The sequence below is a fragment of the Eschscholzia californica genome, unplaced genomic scaffold, assembly GCF_041429995.1.
Source record: "Eschscholzia californica isolate CP2 unplaced genomic scaffold, dmEscCali1.0.p SCAF_4, whole genome shotgun sequence".
NCBI lineage: Eukaryota > Viridiplantae > Streptophyta > Magnoliopsida > Ranunculales > Papaveraceae > Eschscholzia > Eschscholzia californica.
Window position 1 is genome coordinate 1,199,087 of NW_028238461.1, and position 18,089 is coordinate 1,217,175.

Genomic DNA, 18,089 nt, shown 5'->3' on the forward strand with positions numbered 1-18,089 from the left:
AAGTTTGACAAATTGCACAACCAATAAGACAGAGAGAGCTGAGGAGATGAGTTGATTTAGGTAGGTGGAAAAATGAAATAGACCCACCAAACATAGATATATGTATAAGATAAAGCAAAAAAAAAAAAAGTAATATTATAGTGTCAAGTGGGTAGATGTGTTATAGAAAATGAGAGGTCCGCTCAAAAAAGACAGTCGATATCTCCCCAGATCAAAATCAGGGTTCGTAATCTTCTCTATACTATGCATTTTTTCTTTTCTAAATCTTAACAACTGATTTCAATTTTTGAAACATTTCGCTTTTTGCTTGGTGAGAAATGCTAAATGACTCGAACATTTGGGACAATCACGACTCAAATACTGATGTGGTCATTGGACATATTCTATTGAGAAGACAAATGCCCCGTCTAGTAATAGTCGGTCGCATCAACATTCAATCGGAATCGTCCTATTTTCACACCATATATCATTACCCTCTTTGCCTCGGGATATCATCATAGATGTGTTATAGAACATATTTGACCTTGTAGCCCAAGGGAGAAGGAAATAGAGAAAGAAATGGGTAAGAAGTAGAACACACCAATCAAATTCTTTAAGTACAATTTTTGGATACCTAAATGTTGACACTATTGTTTCTTGATTTAGTAGTGAGTAGTGAGTATGGGAAAAAGATAAGATCTAATCCTACTAAAAAGTCAATTAATAAACTGACTTTTAAAGTCATGATCTTGTCTTTTTTTCCCTTGTGAGATTGGGTAAAAATTGTAGGAAGAGAAATGAGAAGGAAATCAATGAGACCACGTTTGGGGAATGACAAAAAAAGTAAATGAGAGAGAGAGAGAGGGTTGCAGTTAATTGTGTTATTGCACTAGAAGAGAGAGAGAGAGAAGGGGGGTTGTTGCAACTGTATTTCAGTGAGGGTTTCTTCTCCTGCTTCCAAAATTCAGTCTTATTAACTTCTGTGGGGTTTAATGTGATTAATTATAGGATCTGTGTTCTTCATTTATTTCTCTGCTACTTTTTGGGTTTCTAATGTTGGTAACCTTGAATTCCTTGGGGAGGAGGGTTTGAGATCTGTTCATATTTTTTTTTTCCAATTTTTCTCTTGATTTATGAACTTGGGTATCCCTGATTTCAATTTGTTATGTTGAATTAGGGTTTTTCTATCTAGAAATTTACAATTTTTACATGTTCTAGATGAGATTTGGTTGTTGAGGTTTAGTGTTATTCATATCTTTGTATGTGGGGAGTTTTGATTAGACATCAAATTCAACTATTTGATTTGGGTAAGAAGAGAAATTTGTTTTAGGGTTTGATAAAGGTTGTGTTCTAGAATCATATTTTTCTTGTTCCTTTTTCCACTTTCTCTTCTTTTGGTTCTAGTCTAGTCTTACTTGTTAATCTTGTAAAAGTTCTGGTGGAAAGAGATTAGGAATATAACTAGGGTTTTGAATATTGTTTCGGATAAAGTTGAAGTCTTCCTCTTCAATTCAGTTAAAGTTTGGAATGTCTTACTGAATATCTCTCCTGTTCTGATTTTGATTTTGATTTTTGGTAAAGCACTTATTCCTTTAATCCTTTTGCTTTCTCTTGGACCCCTCCTTCTAGGGTTTTGAAATTGAAACATCAATCTACTTCTCTAGGGTTTGTTAAAATTCTAGTCTGAGGTGGTAGAGTGAATTTCTATCTGGTTTACCTGTATGGGTGTGTTGTTAATTTTGCTCTCTCTCTCTAAAAGATTGATTGTGGTGAGGTGAGAAGATGCATTCATGCATTTTTCACTATGGAAGAAAATATCTCATTGTGCTGCCATAATTCTTGATAAGAAGAATAAGAAGAAGAAGAAGAAAAAGAGAGATGATTCTGGTGGTTCATCAAAGGAAAACAAGCTTAGGGAAGCTTTGGAAGAGGCCTCAGAAGATGGGTCTCTCACTAAATCGAAAGATATGGTTCTCGAATCCTTCTCGAATCAAGATGGGAGCTTAGGTAGATCTCGATCCCTTGCCCGACTCGAAACACAAAAGGAATTTCTAAGAGCAACTTCCCTCGCTGCCGATCGTACTTTCGAATCCGATGATGTCATCCCTAATCTTCATGAATCCTTCTCCAAGTTCCTCACTATGTACCCGAAGTTTCAATCTTCTGAGAAGATTGATCAGCTAAGATCAGATGAATATGGACACCTTGCTGAATTTGCCTCCAAGGTATGTCTTGATTACTGTGGTTTTGGGTTGTTTTCATATCTTCAAACTCTTCAGTATTGGGATTCGTCTTCGTTTAGCTTGTCTGAAATAACTGCAAATTTGTGTAATCATGCTCTTTATGGTGGAGCAGAGAGTGGTTCTTGTGAAAATGATGTAAAAACTAGGATAATGGATTACTTGAACATTCCCGAAAACGAATATGGGCTTGTTTTTACAGTAAGCAGAGGTTCCGCTTTTAGATTGTTAGCCGATTCTTACCCATTTCAAACAAACAAGAAATTGTTAACTATGTTTGATTATGAGAGTCAATCGGTTAATTGGATGGCTCAGAGTGCTAAAGAAAAGGGTGCAAATATTTACAGTGCTTGGTTTGAATGGCCAACCATGAAAGTCTGCTCCACCGAGTTGAGAAAACGGATTTCAAACAAGAAGAGGAGGAAGAAGGATACTGCAGCTGGGCTTTTCGTGTTCCCTGTTCAATCTAGAGTTACCGGGGCTAAGTATTCCTACCAATGGATGGCATTGGCTCAGCAGAATAACTGGCATGTCTTACTTGATGCTGGGTCATTGGGTCCCAAGGATATGGACTCGCTCGGACTGTCCCTATTCCGCCCAGATTTTATCATCACTTCATTTTACCGAGTATTTGGTTCTGATCCATCTGGGTTTGGTTGCCTCCTTATCAAGAAATCTGTGATGGGAAGTTTGCGAAGTGGTAATGCTGGTTCTGGAATGGTAAGGATTGTTCCGGTTTTTCCACAGTATCTGAGTGATTCTGTGGAGGGTCTTGATTTTTTCGGAGGAAGAGACGAGGATGGCTTCAATAAAGATGAAGATTTGCCAGAAACTCAGAGAGTATCGAAGTTACCTGCTTTTTCTGGTGCATTTACATCTGCTCAGGTGAGTGATGTGTTTGAGGCCGAGATGGATCAAGATTACAGCTCCGACAGGGATGGGGCAAGCACTATGTTCGAAGAGACTGAAAGCATTTCTATTGGGGAAATCATGAGGAGCCCAGTTTTCAGCGAGGATGAGTGTTCGGACAACTCATTATGGATCGATTTGGGTCATAGCCCGTTTGGGTCTGATCGTTCTGAGCATACGAATAAACCTAAACCTGGTTCACCCATACCTCCTCCTTGGTTTGCAAGCGTTAGAAACCAGGCACGAATCTCTCCTAAACCAGTGCCTAATATATCAAATAATTCTATTACCTATGATGACACACGCCTAATGGGTCCACACAAAAACCAGGTCCTCTCTTTTGATGCAGCTGTGCTATCTGTGTCTCAAGAAGAAGACCATCTCAAGGAAATTCCTGAAGAGAAACAGTACTTGGAAACAGATTCATCATATAAAAACAGACAAGAGGAAACATATTTCGAGCATGTTACCGAAATTCAGGAAGAATCAACAATCAGAGAAGAAACGACATTGACTGGGTCTAAGTTCAGTTCTACCCTGAATCAGTACAACAGTAATTTGAATCATTCATCCTCTGAAATATACCAAGAGACAAAAGAAAGTGCCATAAGGAGAGAAACAGAAGGTGATTTTAGGCTATTAGGAAGGAGGGAAAAGACTAGATTTGCTACTGGTGCTCGATTTTTTGGTGTAGATGAAAGTGAACGTGTTCTGAGTATGGAGCGAAGGGTATCCTTTAGCGTGGATGAAAACCGGAAAGAGCGTTTAAGCCAAGTTCTCGAACCCGGTGAAGTGTCTGGGACTACCTTTAACGACGAAGAAGATGGGGAGGAGGAAGAGTGGAGTAGAAAAGAGCCTGAGATTATATGTCGGCATCTTGATCACATTGATTTGTTGGGTCTCAATAAAACAACCCTCAGACTACGATATTTGATCAATTGGCTTATAACCTCATTGTTGCAGCTGAGATTTCCTTCTTCAGATGGGAACACAACCCATCTGGTTGAAATCTATGGCCCTAAGATCAAATACGAAAGAGGTGCTGCTTTAGCCTTCAATTTGAGAGGCAGTAAGAAGGAACTAATCAACCCTGAAATCGTTCAAAAACTAGCAGAGAAACATGGGATCAGTCTGGGTAGTGGGTTTCTTAGTCATATCCGGATCACTGATAGTCCAAAGCAGCATCAAGTGGAGATGCCAGTCAGTAATGGTGAAAATTCATTCATCAGAGTCGAGGTTGTGACAGCATCTCTCAGCTTTCTTACCAACTTCGAAGATGCTTACAAAATGTGGGCTTTCATTGCTAAGTTTCTTAATCCGAACTTTGTTGAAGGGGAAAGATTGTTTTCAGTCCCAGAGGATACAGAAACATAATGTTTGGAGGTCAGTAGTGAAATTTTTTCGTTTTTCTGTTTGAATGTGTGCTTTTGTGCAGTATGTTTTTTTTTTCCGGTTCTTTAGAAATTTCTCTTGTTAGGTGGTGAATTTGTTCATTCTTGTTTTGGCCTTGTTTTTTTTCGGGTTCTCCCCATTATGCAGTGAAATGCATTTTTTTTAGTTTCCCTTCTTGTATTGTTTGGATTGCATTCTTCGCCTCTTAGATCATAAAGTTTTGGATCATTTTGACTGGTTTTCGTATTAATCTGTTCACGATGTATACGTAGTTCATGAAAATGATTGCCCCCGATTATTTGATATGGAGTAAGAGACAAAGTATATGGGATAAAAAAAGATTGAGGGTTTGGCTTCACTCTTCATTTCTGTTTCAATGATTCTTGTTGGATTGTGTAATTAGGCCAAGAACCAAGGAGTGGGGAATCTTGTGTTTGAACTTTCTTCTATTGGTAAATGACATTGTTGAATAAGCCATTCACTTAGGAAAGCTAGAGAGAGATAGAGAGCAATGGTTCCTGAAACATAATTACGGAAGCTGATTCCATCTCCTCTTTGTGAATAGAAAGTGGGTAAGATTACTTGATTGTAAATTGTAAAGGAAAGAGAACCACAAACTTACCTTCACTCAGGTTTCTTTGTAGGAATTGTGGGATATGAAATTTGGTAAACGATGTAATAGTCCCACATTATCGGTCTAGCTCAAGTTTTAGCAAGTGGTCGAATATAACGACCTTCCTTTTTCAGAGAGGTACCACCAATCCGACGGTCTTGTTTCAGGAATGAGGGGAGGAGACCCACATTGGAGATCCGATGTTTCTGAAACGCGGGATTCTTATTCTTACAGTGCTCCAAGAAACGGCTTTTTAGGGTCTAGACGGGCCTTAGGTGGAAGATCACCTATATCAGAAAACAACGGTGATCCAATTGGAAACCGGAGAGCTTGGGACAAAGAACCAGGTTTTGTTAGGCTTGGAGAGGGCCCCTCTGCAAGAAGTGTATGTCAAGCTTCAAAAGACGAGGCAACGTTAGAAGCCATTCGTGTAGCTGGAGAGGAAGACGGAACATTTCGACCCACAAGACAAGTGGAAAAAGAACTAATTGGTGAAGTAATGGGAGATGAAAGTGCAGGTCAAGACCGACGATCAATCTGGGCTTTTTGGAGTAATGCAATGGATGCATTACGTATGGATGATATTGATTTGGCATATTCTGAAGTTTTGTCTTCGGACGATGATCATTTACTTGTGAAGCTGATGAATAAAACTGGTCCAGTGTTGGATCAGCTTTCTGACGAAACAGCAAATGAGATTTTGCATCCCATTTCACAGTTTCTACTTCACAAAACTTGTTCGATGTCGGTTTCTCTTGGATTCAGCAGGTATAGAGACATTCAAATACATTTGATATGTTAATCTAGTAACCATTAATCTAGAACTTACTGGTTATCTGCCTTTTGACATTGAAATATGCAGTTGGCTGATCTGGTGACTGAGAATGGGTCTGAGATCTTTAACATTCCCTTACAACACAAACGGCAGATTTTGTCGAATCAACGCGAAGCTTCATCAACTATAAACCCACCTGAGGACTGGGAAGGCGTAGCACCAGATGAACTTATGTTACAGTTGGCAGCAGGTTGGAGAATCAATTTGCAGCAGTTTTAGGCCGAAGCGATGGTAATATTGGTAATCGTTGAGTTCTATTAATTCGAAGTAGTATTTGTACTAAGAGTGGACAAAAAGAAGGTATACACTTCTGAGTTCATGGGGGGGATGTTTGTTTTACTTCTTTCTTTGGGAAATGCCAAGTATAGAAAAGATCTCGACTTAATAAGTGACATGATGACTCGACCCAAATCGTAGTCAAACTTTGAGTTCTTTTGTCTTTTAGCAAAAGTGAGTTATCATATCACAAATTAAGTCCCGTTTTCCTGTTAGGGAGAGAAAAGATGAAGAATGTAAATTTAAAAGATTTGGAGGGTGATAGATCTTGATATCAGAGTACATAGAAAAGAGAATCAAAATCCCCGAGTGTACAAATTGCTAATAGATGATTCTACCTTGTGTTAAGCTATCAATGAATTTCAGGTTACCTTAATATCTTATTGATGCTTGTTCTTTTCTGATATTAACTTGGATAATCTCCATCGAAAGAACCCAAGAGATGATAATCATGCCCTCCTTATCTATGAAATACAAAAATATGATCCTAACATGGGTACATGAAAGTTTAGTCTTTCAGACCAATGCTTTGAGTACTTAAAAAATACATCCGAAAAATATCTAAGCGAAGTTGCAGTACAACATTAGAAACTTGAACAATTACAGAAAAAGAAACCAATAAACTTATATATACATTTTTTGGCTCCAAAAACATCCAGACAAGGCATTACAATATAGAAGAAGCAAAGAATGAAAAATAAAAGACTTAAATCCTATTTTCTACTCGAACAGCAACTACTGGGATAGCATGAATCATAGCAGGAGGCAATGCCCACCAGGAAAGGTCACCAATTTGTCAAACATATAAGACTGAACGAACTATCGATTGGACTTGACAGTGCCGATTCTTGGACAGAAAGAAACTTGTAGGCTCCTCCAGATCAATATGAAATGTCCCCAACAAAATGAGAGTGTTCAGTGTCTTCCTTCATTACCTCTTCTTACTTGGCTGCATACCAGTTTTTAGCACATTTCGCATCGACAGATAAGTCTACTTTGAGAAAGTTGGTTCCGTAGAAAGGTTTTGACATGCACTCAACAACTATATCCTTGGCCTCTTCGGATGACTCTGTTGGACCTTCCAGAATTACTTCATCATGAACCTGTTCATGTATTTTTGTTCAATTTTCGATCTAAATTCATAATGCACAGTATGTTTCTGTGTTCTTATCAAAGTTTAAATGTTTTTTAATAGAAAGAAAACAAGTTTGTAAAAGAAAACAGATGATATCCACCTGCAGAAGCAGCCTCCACCCCAGCTCTTTCAGACGAGGATTTCTCGATATTTCTAGCATGGCACACATAGCCACATCAGCAGCACTACCCTGTCATATTAACAACACAAATACTCAATTTTTTTACATGTATAGTATCTGGTGATTTGGAATCAATTGGGTTCGTAGATATCTGAGTCCAAAGCAGTTGGATTCTCAAACTGTCAGCTATTTCACGAAAACACTGTACTGCAGGAGGAAATTTAAGAGTACATCGGTTTTGGACAGCTTTTGATTTAATGGTTGTATTTCATAACCTAAATAATTTCAGCTTTGCATAAAATTCAAATGAGCTCAAACTAATAGGACTTCAAAATTCAAATTAACCTCCCCCGAGACGGCAAATTTAGAAATTTAAAAGACCATCAAGTTACGAGATAACCATAGAAATACCTGAACAGGAGTATTAATAGCTGCTCGCTCAATATGACCCCTATGTGCATTAGAAGCATTAGCCATTGACGGGAAGCAACGTGCTCGACCTAACAGTGTATGCACATGGTGCTCTCTAGTAGCTTCCTTCTTGCGCTCTTCCTGCCAAGACAAAACTTCTTGCCTCTGCTTATACCAGAGATCAACTGTTTTCTTAGCTTCCTTAACAGAAACCTGGTGAGAGAATGCAGTAAAAACAAAACTGATATCAATTATTTTAGTTAGATTAAGATTGTAAAATTGGCCGACTGACTTCGTTAATGCAGCAAAAGATACCTTCCAGTCCCGTGCTAACCCAACTGGAGTTTTGCCGTAAGCAATTGAAAAGTTGAGCATTTTCGCCTTCCTCCTTTCCGAAGCAAAAGCATCCTAGAATTTTTTTTTGAAACTTTAAATTAATATATTGAAACGAAAAGATATTTACAAAAAGGAGATGGTTAGGTCATTAGATTTATCACGATATCCACACCTCCCAATTTACAACTATGTCTACATATGATGTGTGCCTGAAGGCAGCTATATTTTTTGTCCAAGAGTAGATAGTTATCATTATTCTAATTAAAGTCATTCAAAATCCAATATTAAGCTACACATTCTTCAAATGAACCCACAACTGTACCTATCTTTTATCGACTTCACCTTATCATTTTCCCACAAAAGAGATCATTTATCGTATCAATGGTGGTACAATTTCTTGGTACACAAGTGCAAAGGAATTGGACCAGTTATTACCTTTAGCAGAGGAACTGGAGGTTTTTCTTCACCAGGCTGAGGGTGCCACTCAAGCAGCACTTGCTTTTTATCCACAGCTTCACGGATATGTGGGTACATATTCATTGCAGTTCTTGAATGAAAATCTCCACCGGCTTTAAAGGCATCCAACATGCTTTTACAATTTGCAAGATGTGCCAAGATTCTAAGCTCCAACTGTAAATTAGAAAATAAACGTTTAATCCAATATAAACCACGAAGAACTAAATTTACAAATATAACAATGAACGAAGAGTCAGTCAGTCACCTGTCCATAATCAGCAACTATAAGGGAGTTTCCAGGTGCGGCAATAAATGCCTGGCGGATCTTGTATCTGTCTTTCTCCAATGCAGGTTGATTCTGAATTAACAAAAGAACATAAATTTCATAGCTATATTTGGAAAGAGATAAGAAAAATTGGACTCTTTTGGTTTTAGGATGGACAGAAATAGTTCAGAAATGGTTAAGAATAAGAGAATAAGCTCAGGAGTGAAAAAAAAGAACTAGTACAATTTACGGGATAGAGATAACATTGGTGATGGAGAAACGTATTAACCTGCAAATTCGGTCTCCTAGCTGATAAGCGACCAGTCTCAGTGTTGATATTTAAGGAGCAATGGATGCGCCCATCTTTGCCAGATATATCACTACTCTGTGGACGTTCAAACAGAAAACAAGAAATGCTTAAAAGTTCAAAGACCAATGCCACAAACTAAGTAGTTGTATGCTTCAAGTTAGAAAACTCCAACCCGAACTGATCAGGTGAAGCTACATGGATGCAGATGCATATACAGTTCATGTAAAATTGGGTTTCACTTAATTACAATATAACGCAAGGACACTACATCATACTATCAAAGGTTTTACCTGCAAGGGTAGAATGAAGTTGGAGATCAAAGAGTCAATAGAGCAAACTTCACATAACGCAGCAACTGCATGGCAGGCTTCTCTCCCTTCTTTGCCGCCTCCAAATGCGGCATAAGCTGTTCCATAGGAAGAAGTGTCTATCTCCTCACTCCCTATAGGATCACAAGCATCATCACTCCAATCATATTCTGAGGAAACCTTGCCTGCAAGAACCTTTAGAACATCTCCACTAACCGAGGGCCAACCAGTAGCTGTAAACATTTCTGTTTCTATTGGATTCCCAATTTTACGTAGTGTGATATTGCGAAACTTTGTGGCAACTTTTTTGCCTTCTTCAATCACTTTATCACAATTGGGCACTTTAAAAATCTTTTCTTTGGGAAGCGCTTCCGTTTCGTCCTTTCTGTCATAATGCAAACAAATGAAATGTAAGGAAAATTCCAACCATGAATCAAGTCATCAACCATTGAAAGCATCCACCCTGACAATATTGAATTGAAATGAACAACTTTTGAGTCGTGCCTTCCAACATGATACATCGAATTTATAGTTTAACAGGATTAGAACTTAGAATTTCCAATAAGAGGCATTTTAAGATGATACTTCGGTGCCAAGACTAGTTTTCCTTTCTTTGCATTATTGTCAACAATTGAGTTTATACCTGTTGACCATGCCACCAAAAAAGAGTTGCCGTAGTTGTGTATCACTGCCTACATTCATGTATAAAGCATCGTGGCAATGCCTAGCTGCCCAGTTACGAAATCTATTTCCTGCAACTCCTTGTTCTACAATAGCCACCTTCTCGACATCTGCAAGATATGCTCGATCTACAAGCATCCCCTCTGTTTCCATTTTGACTAAGATCTCCCCAAATGGTCTCCAATATTCCTCATAAAAGTCAAACATGGAACCCCTACGACACCCGTCAAGAATCCAATCCATTGAAATTAACTTGGCTTTCAGGCTCTCAAAAAGCTTTAGGGTGCTAATTGAGTCCAAGGCAGAATAACAAATCCATGGTATCCGTTCTTCCCTTTGAAGTTCTTCAACAGGAGCAATGGTGATGATCTTACCCTCAGATCCATCTTTTTTTAGCTTTCGCTTCCCAAAAATGGTCTTCATTGATGTCTTACCAATCAAATCTCCTACTATGGACTTCACCTCTTTTTTCTCTTGACCTGTCACAGAAAGACCCTCTGTTTTCTTTTTCTTGAACCCAGACATGACCTTTGGGTCACTTGTAAGAGCTTCAAGAGAATATCCACCTTCAATTCGTCTAGAAGAATCCCAAAGGCGTGCCATATGCATTGTGTCAGCATGAAATCCGGACATCTTAAGCCCATAATTCTCTATAATATGACTATCAAAACTATAGTTGTGCCAAACCTGCAAAAATGAAAAGATGCATTTATTCGTTATCGTTATTAGTGAAGAAAAAATCGCCAAGCTAGCTAGAAACAACAGTACCTTTTTAATTGATGGGTCTTCAAAGAAAGGAGCAAATTCCATAAGTATATCCTTCCCACCACCATCTAAAACATCCACCCAGATACAAGATTTCCCATTACCGAAATCTACTCCATCACCAGAAAAGATGCTGAAACATATTACATCTCCATGATCAACAGGAGTCTGTTGTCTAACATCAATCTCAGCAACCTGTAAGAATGGAGATATTAGACAAAAAACACATTCGACCTCTAAGCATGAAGATCTTAGGCATAATTAGAAACAATAATAAAACATGCCTCTGTATCACATGCATGGACAAGATGCCTGTACTTTGTTGTAAGCGATTTCACTATTTCCTTTGCCATTGAGACATTGTCAACTACAAGAACTTTCTCATATATGCGACTTAACCTCTTCGCTTGCTCTGATTGACGAATAATACTTTCTTCCCCCGCTTTTAGTGGTTCAATACGAGTTTCGTTTAAGTCATTAGAGACAATATTAGTTTTCTCATTTGAGGATTCACTGCCAGTTGCAACACTGGGTCTAATTCGAGGTGATTCTGACCGCTTCTGCTCACTTAATTTCCATACCTTTCCTGCCAAGAACTCGTTAGAATGGGAAACTTTCGTCGCCTTCTGGATCAAGGATGATTCTGATTGAGTTAACTGAATAGGTTTTGCACTACAGTTCTTACTATCCGCATAACCATTGTGGCTTCTCAAACGTGGCTCGTTAATAGTCATTTCTGAAGCATGATCTTGACTAATACTACGAGATGCTCCGCCACTATTGGTCTTCGCTAATGAACCATGATCCTTTTGGGTTCCTAGGTTAGAGCCCTCATATTGTTTGTCATGTCTCCGTAAAACATCTTCAATGGCAATATTCTCCAACTTCGATGTAGTAGGAACATTCAGCAACAGTGTCGAGCTACCATAATCCTTTCTTTCCTTTTCTTGTTTCATTTTTATGGTTTCTTCAACCCAACGATTTTTACTTTTCTGAATTTCAGTAAAAGTACCCGAAGGACTTTCAAAATTGGTGGCCCTAGAAAGTGGAATGTCTTCCAGATCTCTTTCTGGTTGTTCATGATAGCATCTATCTATTACTGTCTTTTCTTCTTCTACAATTTTCAAACTTAGTGATCCGCCTGAAGCAATCTTCCCTCCTAAAGCTTGTCTAGGATCAATATAGTTAGGGAACATCCGAGCTGATGATCGACAAGGATTATTTTGCTCAACCAACACAACCAACTTGGGCCTTGATACAGGCGAAAAGTAGGGTTGTCTTCTATCAATCATATACGTTCCATCCTCAGTGGAGAACGGTCTATTGCAAGCAGTTGAACCTCGTTTGCAAAGAAATGAACTCCTCAACATAGTAGCAGTGGAACGAGGGTTATTCGTGTGCGGAAGAAGGTGAAGATTCCTTCTGGAAGCAAAATAAAAAGAAAGTGAGTATGAAAAGATGAACGCTAAGGCTTCCAAAATTACATAGAGTATCAAAAATGCAACAAGCACTTCTAAAAAAAAAAAGCAAAATCAATGAATATACAGTACAATTTACAGCTACTAGTAACAAAACATTGAAAAAACTATCCCACCAAATGATTATTTCCATTAATACCTCAATAAACTAACACCTCCAAAAAGAATCTTTACACAACAAAACCCCATATTTTCAATGATCCTAAGTGAAACTTCAAAATAAAAATGGTTTTTTTTTACCAAACTATCAACTAGCCATAACTCCATTTCAATAAAAAAAAAACAACTGGTATATGAAAAACCCACATTCAAATACTTGGAAGGAAGTCATTAAACTAGTATAAAAGAAACAAAATACACATTATTTCAAAGAATACACATTACAAATGAAAGGGTATTTGCATAAAATAGGAAATGAAAAGCAGAAAGGGTGTAGAGATGAACCTTTGGAAGAAGAAAAAGGGATGAGAAGAAGGCATAATAATCGAAGAAGACCTGGAAGGTAACCAAAGGGAAGAAGGAGTCGATGGCTTGAAAGGGTTTCTTTGAGAGGAAACCCCCATTGCCATAGCTTCTGCAACTCTCCCCAGCTTAGTAGAAGGAAACCCCCATTTTACTATATATTCATTGATTTTGTTTTTTTTAGAAGTGTTTGTTGCATTTTTGATACTCATATAATTTTGGAAGCCTTAGCGTTCATCTTTTCATACCCACTTTCTTTTTATTTTGCTTCCATGTTATATTTTTATGCCAGAAGGAATCTTCACCTTCTTCGGAGTTCTTCCGCACACGAATAACCCTCGTTGCACTGCTACTATGTTGAGGAATTCATTTCTTTACAAACGAGGTTCAACTGCTTGCAATAGACCTTTCTTTTTATTTTGCTTCCATGGGGGTTATTCTCTAAAAAAACAACTGGTATATGAAAAACCCCCATTCAAATACTTGGAAGGAAGTCATTAAACTAATATAAAAGAACAAAATACACATTATTTCAAAGAATACACATTACAAATGAAAGGGTATTTGCATAAATGGGGGTTATTCTCTAAAAACCCAAAAATATATATATATGTTTTGTATTTTTGTTGCTTTACAGGTGTTGTATTAGCAAAAAGGTATACAGAGATATAATTATAAAAAAAAATAAGAAAACCCAGAAGACAGGTCACACTGAGAACCATATAATAATTGTCCTTTGTCTGAGGTTTCTGAAGAAGTAAAAGAAGGGTTTTAGACTTTGCGCCTTCAGGCTTCAACCTTTTAACCCACTCTTCTCTATCTCTCTCTCTCTCTCTCTCTCTCTATATATATATATATCTCACGGGATGCTCTTCTCCTCTGCCTCTGCTCCATCATCAGAGAAATAATACCAGTCTTACATGCCGGAATAATCCCTTAAACATCATCGTATTTACGGAACTGACACAATATCATTAAGACGGCTCCTTTTATATCTTCTTCTACTAAGTTGGGGAGAGTTGCAGAAGCTATGGCAATGGGGGTTTCCTCTTAAAGAAACCCTTTCAAGCCATCTTCTCCTTCTTCCCTTGCGTTACCTTCCAGATCTTCTTCGATTATTACGCCTTCTTCTCATCCATTTCCCTTTTCCTTCTTCCAAAGGTTTCATCTCTAAACCCTTTCTACTTTTCATTAGACACGCCATCAGAGAAGGTTGGATCACTAAACTAATATTAGATAGCAATTCACAACAGCGGAAACTTTGTTCAACAACAGTTGGATGACACTAACATTAGATAGCATTGACAACAGTGAAACAATTTGTTCAACAACAGTTGGATCACAATAATATTAGATAGCAATTTCACAACCACGAACATTATTCATTTAAAGTTGAATCACACTAAACAATACATAACAAATCACACTGAAGTGACTGAACACAAGTACAAATATAGCCAGCTATTGCATTGCAAAGTTTTGAGTGGTAAATAAAAGAGTAAGACACATACCGATAGCCAGCACACAACATTATTAGTTCATTACTCGTTAAATTAAACATAGATAAGATCTCAGATTGGATATGTTCTTATGTGAACAAGAGTCGAGAATTGATTGAATCAACCAAATACCTGCAGTATAAATTCAAATGATCACATCAGTATGTTAGTAGAAAATATCAAACTAGAAAATATCAGAATGAAGTGGAAAATTATGAAGTGGAAAATTCACTGTTAAGAAACTTAGTAGTAGTAGTAGTAGTAGTAGTAATAGTACTGTAGTAGTAGTAGTACTATAGAGTACGGGACTAGTATGCTCAAAGCAATGGAAAAAAGAACATGTTGTAGTAGCAGTAAGAGTAGTAGCAGCAGCAGCAGTAAGAGTAGTAGTAGTAGTAGTAGTAGAATTCAATAAAATTATGCCCCCAAGTTGTGAAAAACAGAATCTTTAAAAGATAAAACTAAACCTACCCAGATCGTGAAATTACTACTAATGAAGGAAAACGAGTTACTACAACTCCAAATTAAACTAATGAACTCTCCCAACTCAAAACCCTAAAAGATTGAAAACCCAAAACTCAAAACCCTAGTTGTATTTGAATGGAGAAAGAGAGAGATAGATAGAGAGAGAGAGAGAGAAAGAGAGAGAGAGAGAGAGAATACCTGGTTTCAACAAGGGAGATGGTTTCATGGAGGTGAGAGTGCGTTGGTTGAGTAGGGAGGAGGAGAGGAGCGATTTCATGTGAGGCAGTGAGGGAGAAGATGATTTAACGATATATGCGCCCCCCTCTTTAGTATCGGCGGCCCATTTTCATGTATTTTTTTTAGAGATGCTAGAATCACAAAAGATTTTGACAAAAAAAAGTTCCCACCTGATGTGGTGGTTGTGATTTTCATCTCTCAACGGCCTAGATTTGGTCAAAGTTTGAAACCACACCCGCCACATCAACTGGGAACCTTTTTTTGTCAAAATCTTTTGTAACTTTATCATTTCCCTATTTTTTTTGGTCCGGTTTTAGTTAGTGGTGTTTTAGTCATTTCACTCTATCTAACGACACAATACCGTTAAATCAAACGGAGTTGGGGGGTTTCAGTAATTACTAATTAAAGTGGGGGGTTTTAGTAAAGCCATTATCAGAGTTGGGGAGTTTCAGTAATTCTCCCGAGAAAATATCAAAAACAACTAGCATGAAGATTATCAAGAAAATAATAACAACTTCAGAACTTGCATAATAAAGCTCATTAAAAAAATATCACATGAAGATTCGGTAAGTAGCATGAAAGATTATATAACACCTCAAAATTCTCAACAAAAAAAAAAAAAAAAAAAACACCTCAAAAATAATAACACATCATAGCATAAAGACTAAGAACTCAGGTATATGTAATTACAAGTATTAAGAAATTAATAAGAGAAAAAGAAACTTAAACAAGAAAGAGAGATTTAGAGAATCAAACCTCGATGTATTTGTGAAACAATCGCTACGAAAGTCAAATTCGAACAACAAATCCAACCCTCAAACAGCAAACATTAATGTGAATTTACTGGGTAGTTAGTTCCCTTCGAGCAACGGATCGGCCGTTAATGTGAATTTTTCCTTGTCTTTAAAAAGTGGTTGCGCCGGCAAAACCGAAATGATATTGATTATATAAGTAATCAAATTCTCTTAGAAAATACAGTATTCTTTCAACCCTCTCAAGGATAATAGAATTACGGGTTTACTCAAACACTTTCACAAATCACAACCACTTTCACTGTGCTAAAAGGGTTTCTAACTTAGGTGGTGTTTGTTTTTTTTTTTTTTTCTCTCGCTATCTGAATCTGAATCGCCTCAATCAAATGGATCAACCCATATTACTCATTCGGATGAGTCAAGCAGAAACAAACATTCTACAATCTGACTTGAGTCAGTTTGGATCTCAAGTGAGAAAAGTATACATTATATGTAGATAGAAGCAATTAAGCAAAACCATATTAAAAGGTTTTTCCATGTGAAGTGTTCTGTGATTCACATTCAATGTAATTTTTTAAGTATGTTAAACAAACGTACCCAAGTAATAAGATTCTGCTCATCTGTCGGTCTAGAAATATCGATAACTCTCCTTCCTGAAATTATCTCGAGAAACACGACTCCAAAACTATACAAGTCGGACATCGTTGTTAACTGACCTGTCGTTAGTTGGGCCTAGTTTAGCTAACCCGAAATCAGAAAGCTTTGGATTGTAATCTTCGTCTAATAATATGTTTGATGCTTTGAAATCACGATAAATTACAGGGGGACTAGATTTATCGTGCAAGTATTCAAGACCCTTGGCTGCTTCTTGTGCGATTTTCATTCGTGTAGTCCAATCCAAGGGCATCTTATTTGGAGGTAAATCTACAAAAACCAAAATGTCTTTCAAAAATCAACATATCATCTCAAATTTACTGAACTTAATGAAGAAATATGTGATTCAAATGCTTAAAAGATCTGTAATTTTTTTTCGAAACAACAAGATTCGAACTCTGGTCTCTATAGTAGAAAGACACACGTAATTCTACTTCCGATCACTTTAGTAGCGTACCTAGAAGATGATCTTCCAAAGATCCTAATGCCATGTATTCATAAACATTACACTGATTAAATTGCCTAACCCATTTTGATATGTTTAAACTTTTCAAAATGGTTAAATGTTTGCGCTATATAACGACGATATACATATTCTGTCTGATTCTTATGTACTCCTCCCTGGAAAAAAACTTTCCTGTTCTAACTGGATTTCTGCCATATATATATATATGGTCTCGGGCGGGTACTTGACCTGAAAAAACTGCTTTTTATTTTCTATTATGTGGTCTCTGTAATTGATAGGTGGTTTGTTAATTTGCTGAGCAGGTTAGTTCGGGATAAAAATGAGTACACTGACTAGATGCAACCAGGCAGAAGAGCTTGCTCTTGTGGTTTTGTATTTGAACAAATTAAGCTGAAGCCAGGGGGGATAAGATATGCAGGGCAATACAGTATGGTACAACAGAAAATGTTGATAAGAATACTTGCTTGGCTCCAAAAGTATTTTAAGTTTTGATGATGATGTACTTCTCTTGTTGTACTGATTTGAGATTAGCTACCTGCAGTTATCTTTCTCTTCCAAGCTTCTGGCTCGTCGTCACCTTTTAATAATAACAAGAGATTTTTGGGTATCATATATACTTGAAGAAGAGATGGGAGGAATTGTGAAGTTAGACTACTAGACTGGGAGGAATTGTGAAGTTAGACTACTAGACTGGGAGGAATTGTGAAGTTAAACGAAATGATCCCAACAGAATTAGGTCAAATGCATTCACTCGTGAGTATCTCACTCGTAAGTATCTTCAAATGCCAACTTATGTTGATTAGTAGGTTCTTTCTTGTATTTTAGACTGGTAAGTAACAATAACTTCCATGGTAGTGTCCTCACTGACCTAAAAAAAAAAAAACTCACTGTTCAATGTTGCATACTGAAGTCAACATTATAAGATATTACCGGTTTTGAATATTATTTATTTATGGGTAATAATTTGCATCCCCGGAGTTTTTTGTTTATGGGTAATAATTTCTTCTCAGGTCAGAGTACTTGATATCGACAACTGTTATATTC

At 37.3% G+C, this 18,089-nt stretch overlaps 2 protein-coding genes and 1 pseudogene across 13 annotated transcripts; 2 read left to right on the plus strand and 1 right to left on the minus strand.

Moving 5' to 3' along the window:
- Positions 1-582: 582 nt before the first annotated feature.
- On the plus strand, positions 583-6,620 carry LOC147541297 (uncharacterized). 9 transcript variants are annotated; one of them, XM_086674057.1, is made up of 4 exons: positions 583-4,511; positions 4,924-5,088; positions 5,153-5,901; positions 5,996-6,620. In XM_086674057.1, exon 1 carries the CDS (start codon positions 1,770-1,772, stop codon positions 4,500-4,502), a length of 2,733 nt encoding a protein of 910 aa, XP_086530183.1. In that variant the 5' UTR covers positions 583-1,769; the 3' UTR covers positions 4,503-4,511; positions 4,924-5,088; positions 5,153-5,901; positions 5,996-6,620. The 9 variants fall into 9 exon arrangements, with proteins under 9 accessions (XP_086530183.1, XP_086530184.1, XP_086530179.1 ...); XM_086674058.1 differs by having other exon boundaries at positions 5,165-5,901; XM_086674053.1 differs by having other exon boundaries at positions 4,793-5,901.
- Positions 5,303-6,187, plus strand: LOC147541298 (microtubule-associated protein TORTIFOLIA1 pseudogene; annotated as a pseudogene).
- A 224-nt stretch (positions 6,621-6,844) lies between the features above and the next one.
- LOC147541299 (DNA polymerase I B, chloroplastic/mitochondrial-like) lies at positions 6,845-15,327 on the minus strand. 4 transcript variants are annotated; one of them, XM_086674047.1, is made up of 13 exons: positions 15,135-15,327; positions 14,484-14,603; positions 11,317-12,454; positions 11,036-11,227; positions 10,230-10,954; positions 9,569-9,971; positions 9,258-9,353; positions 8,969-9,061; positions 8,683-8,877; positions 8,227-8,319; positions 7,912-8,124; positions 7,480-7,569; positions 6,845-7,347 (listed from the first exon to the last, which is right to left on the minus strand). In XM_086674047.1, the coding sequence occupies exons 2-13, from the start codon at positions 14,531-14,533 to the stop codon at positions 7,186-7,188; spliced, it is 3,450 nt and encodes a 1,149-aa protein (XP_086530173.1). In that variant the 5' UTR covers positions 14,534-14,603; positions 15,135-15,327; the 3' UTR covers positions 6,845-7,185. The 4 variants fall into 4 exon arrangements, with proteins under 4 accessions (XP_086530173.1, XP_086530175.1, XP_086530174.1 ...); XM_086674049.1 differs by having other exon boundaries at positions 11,317-12,451; positions 15,135-15,264; XM_086674048.1 differs by lacking the exon at positions 15,135-15,327 and adding an exon at positions 14,943-15,069.
- Positions 15,328-18,089: the final 2,762 nt, after the last annotated feature.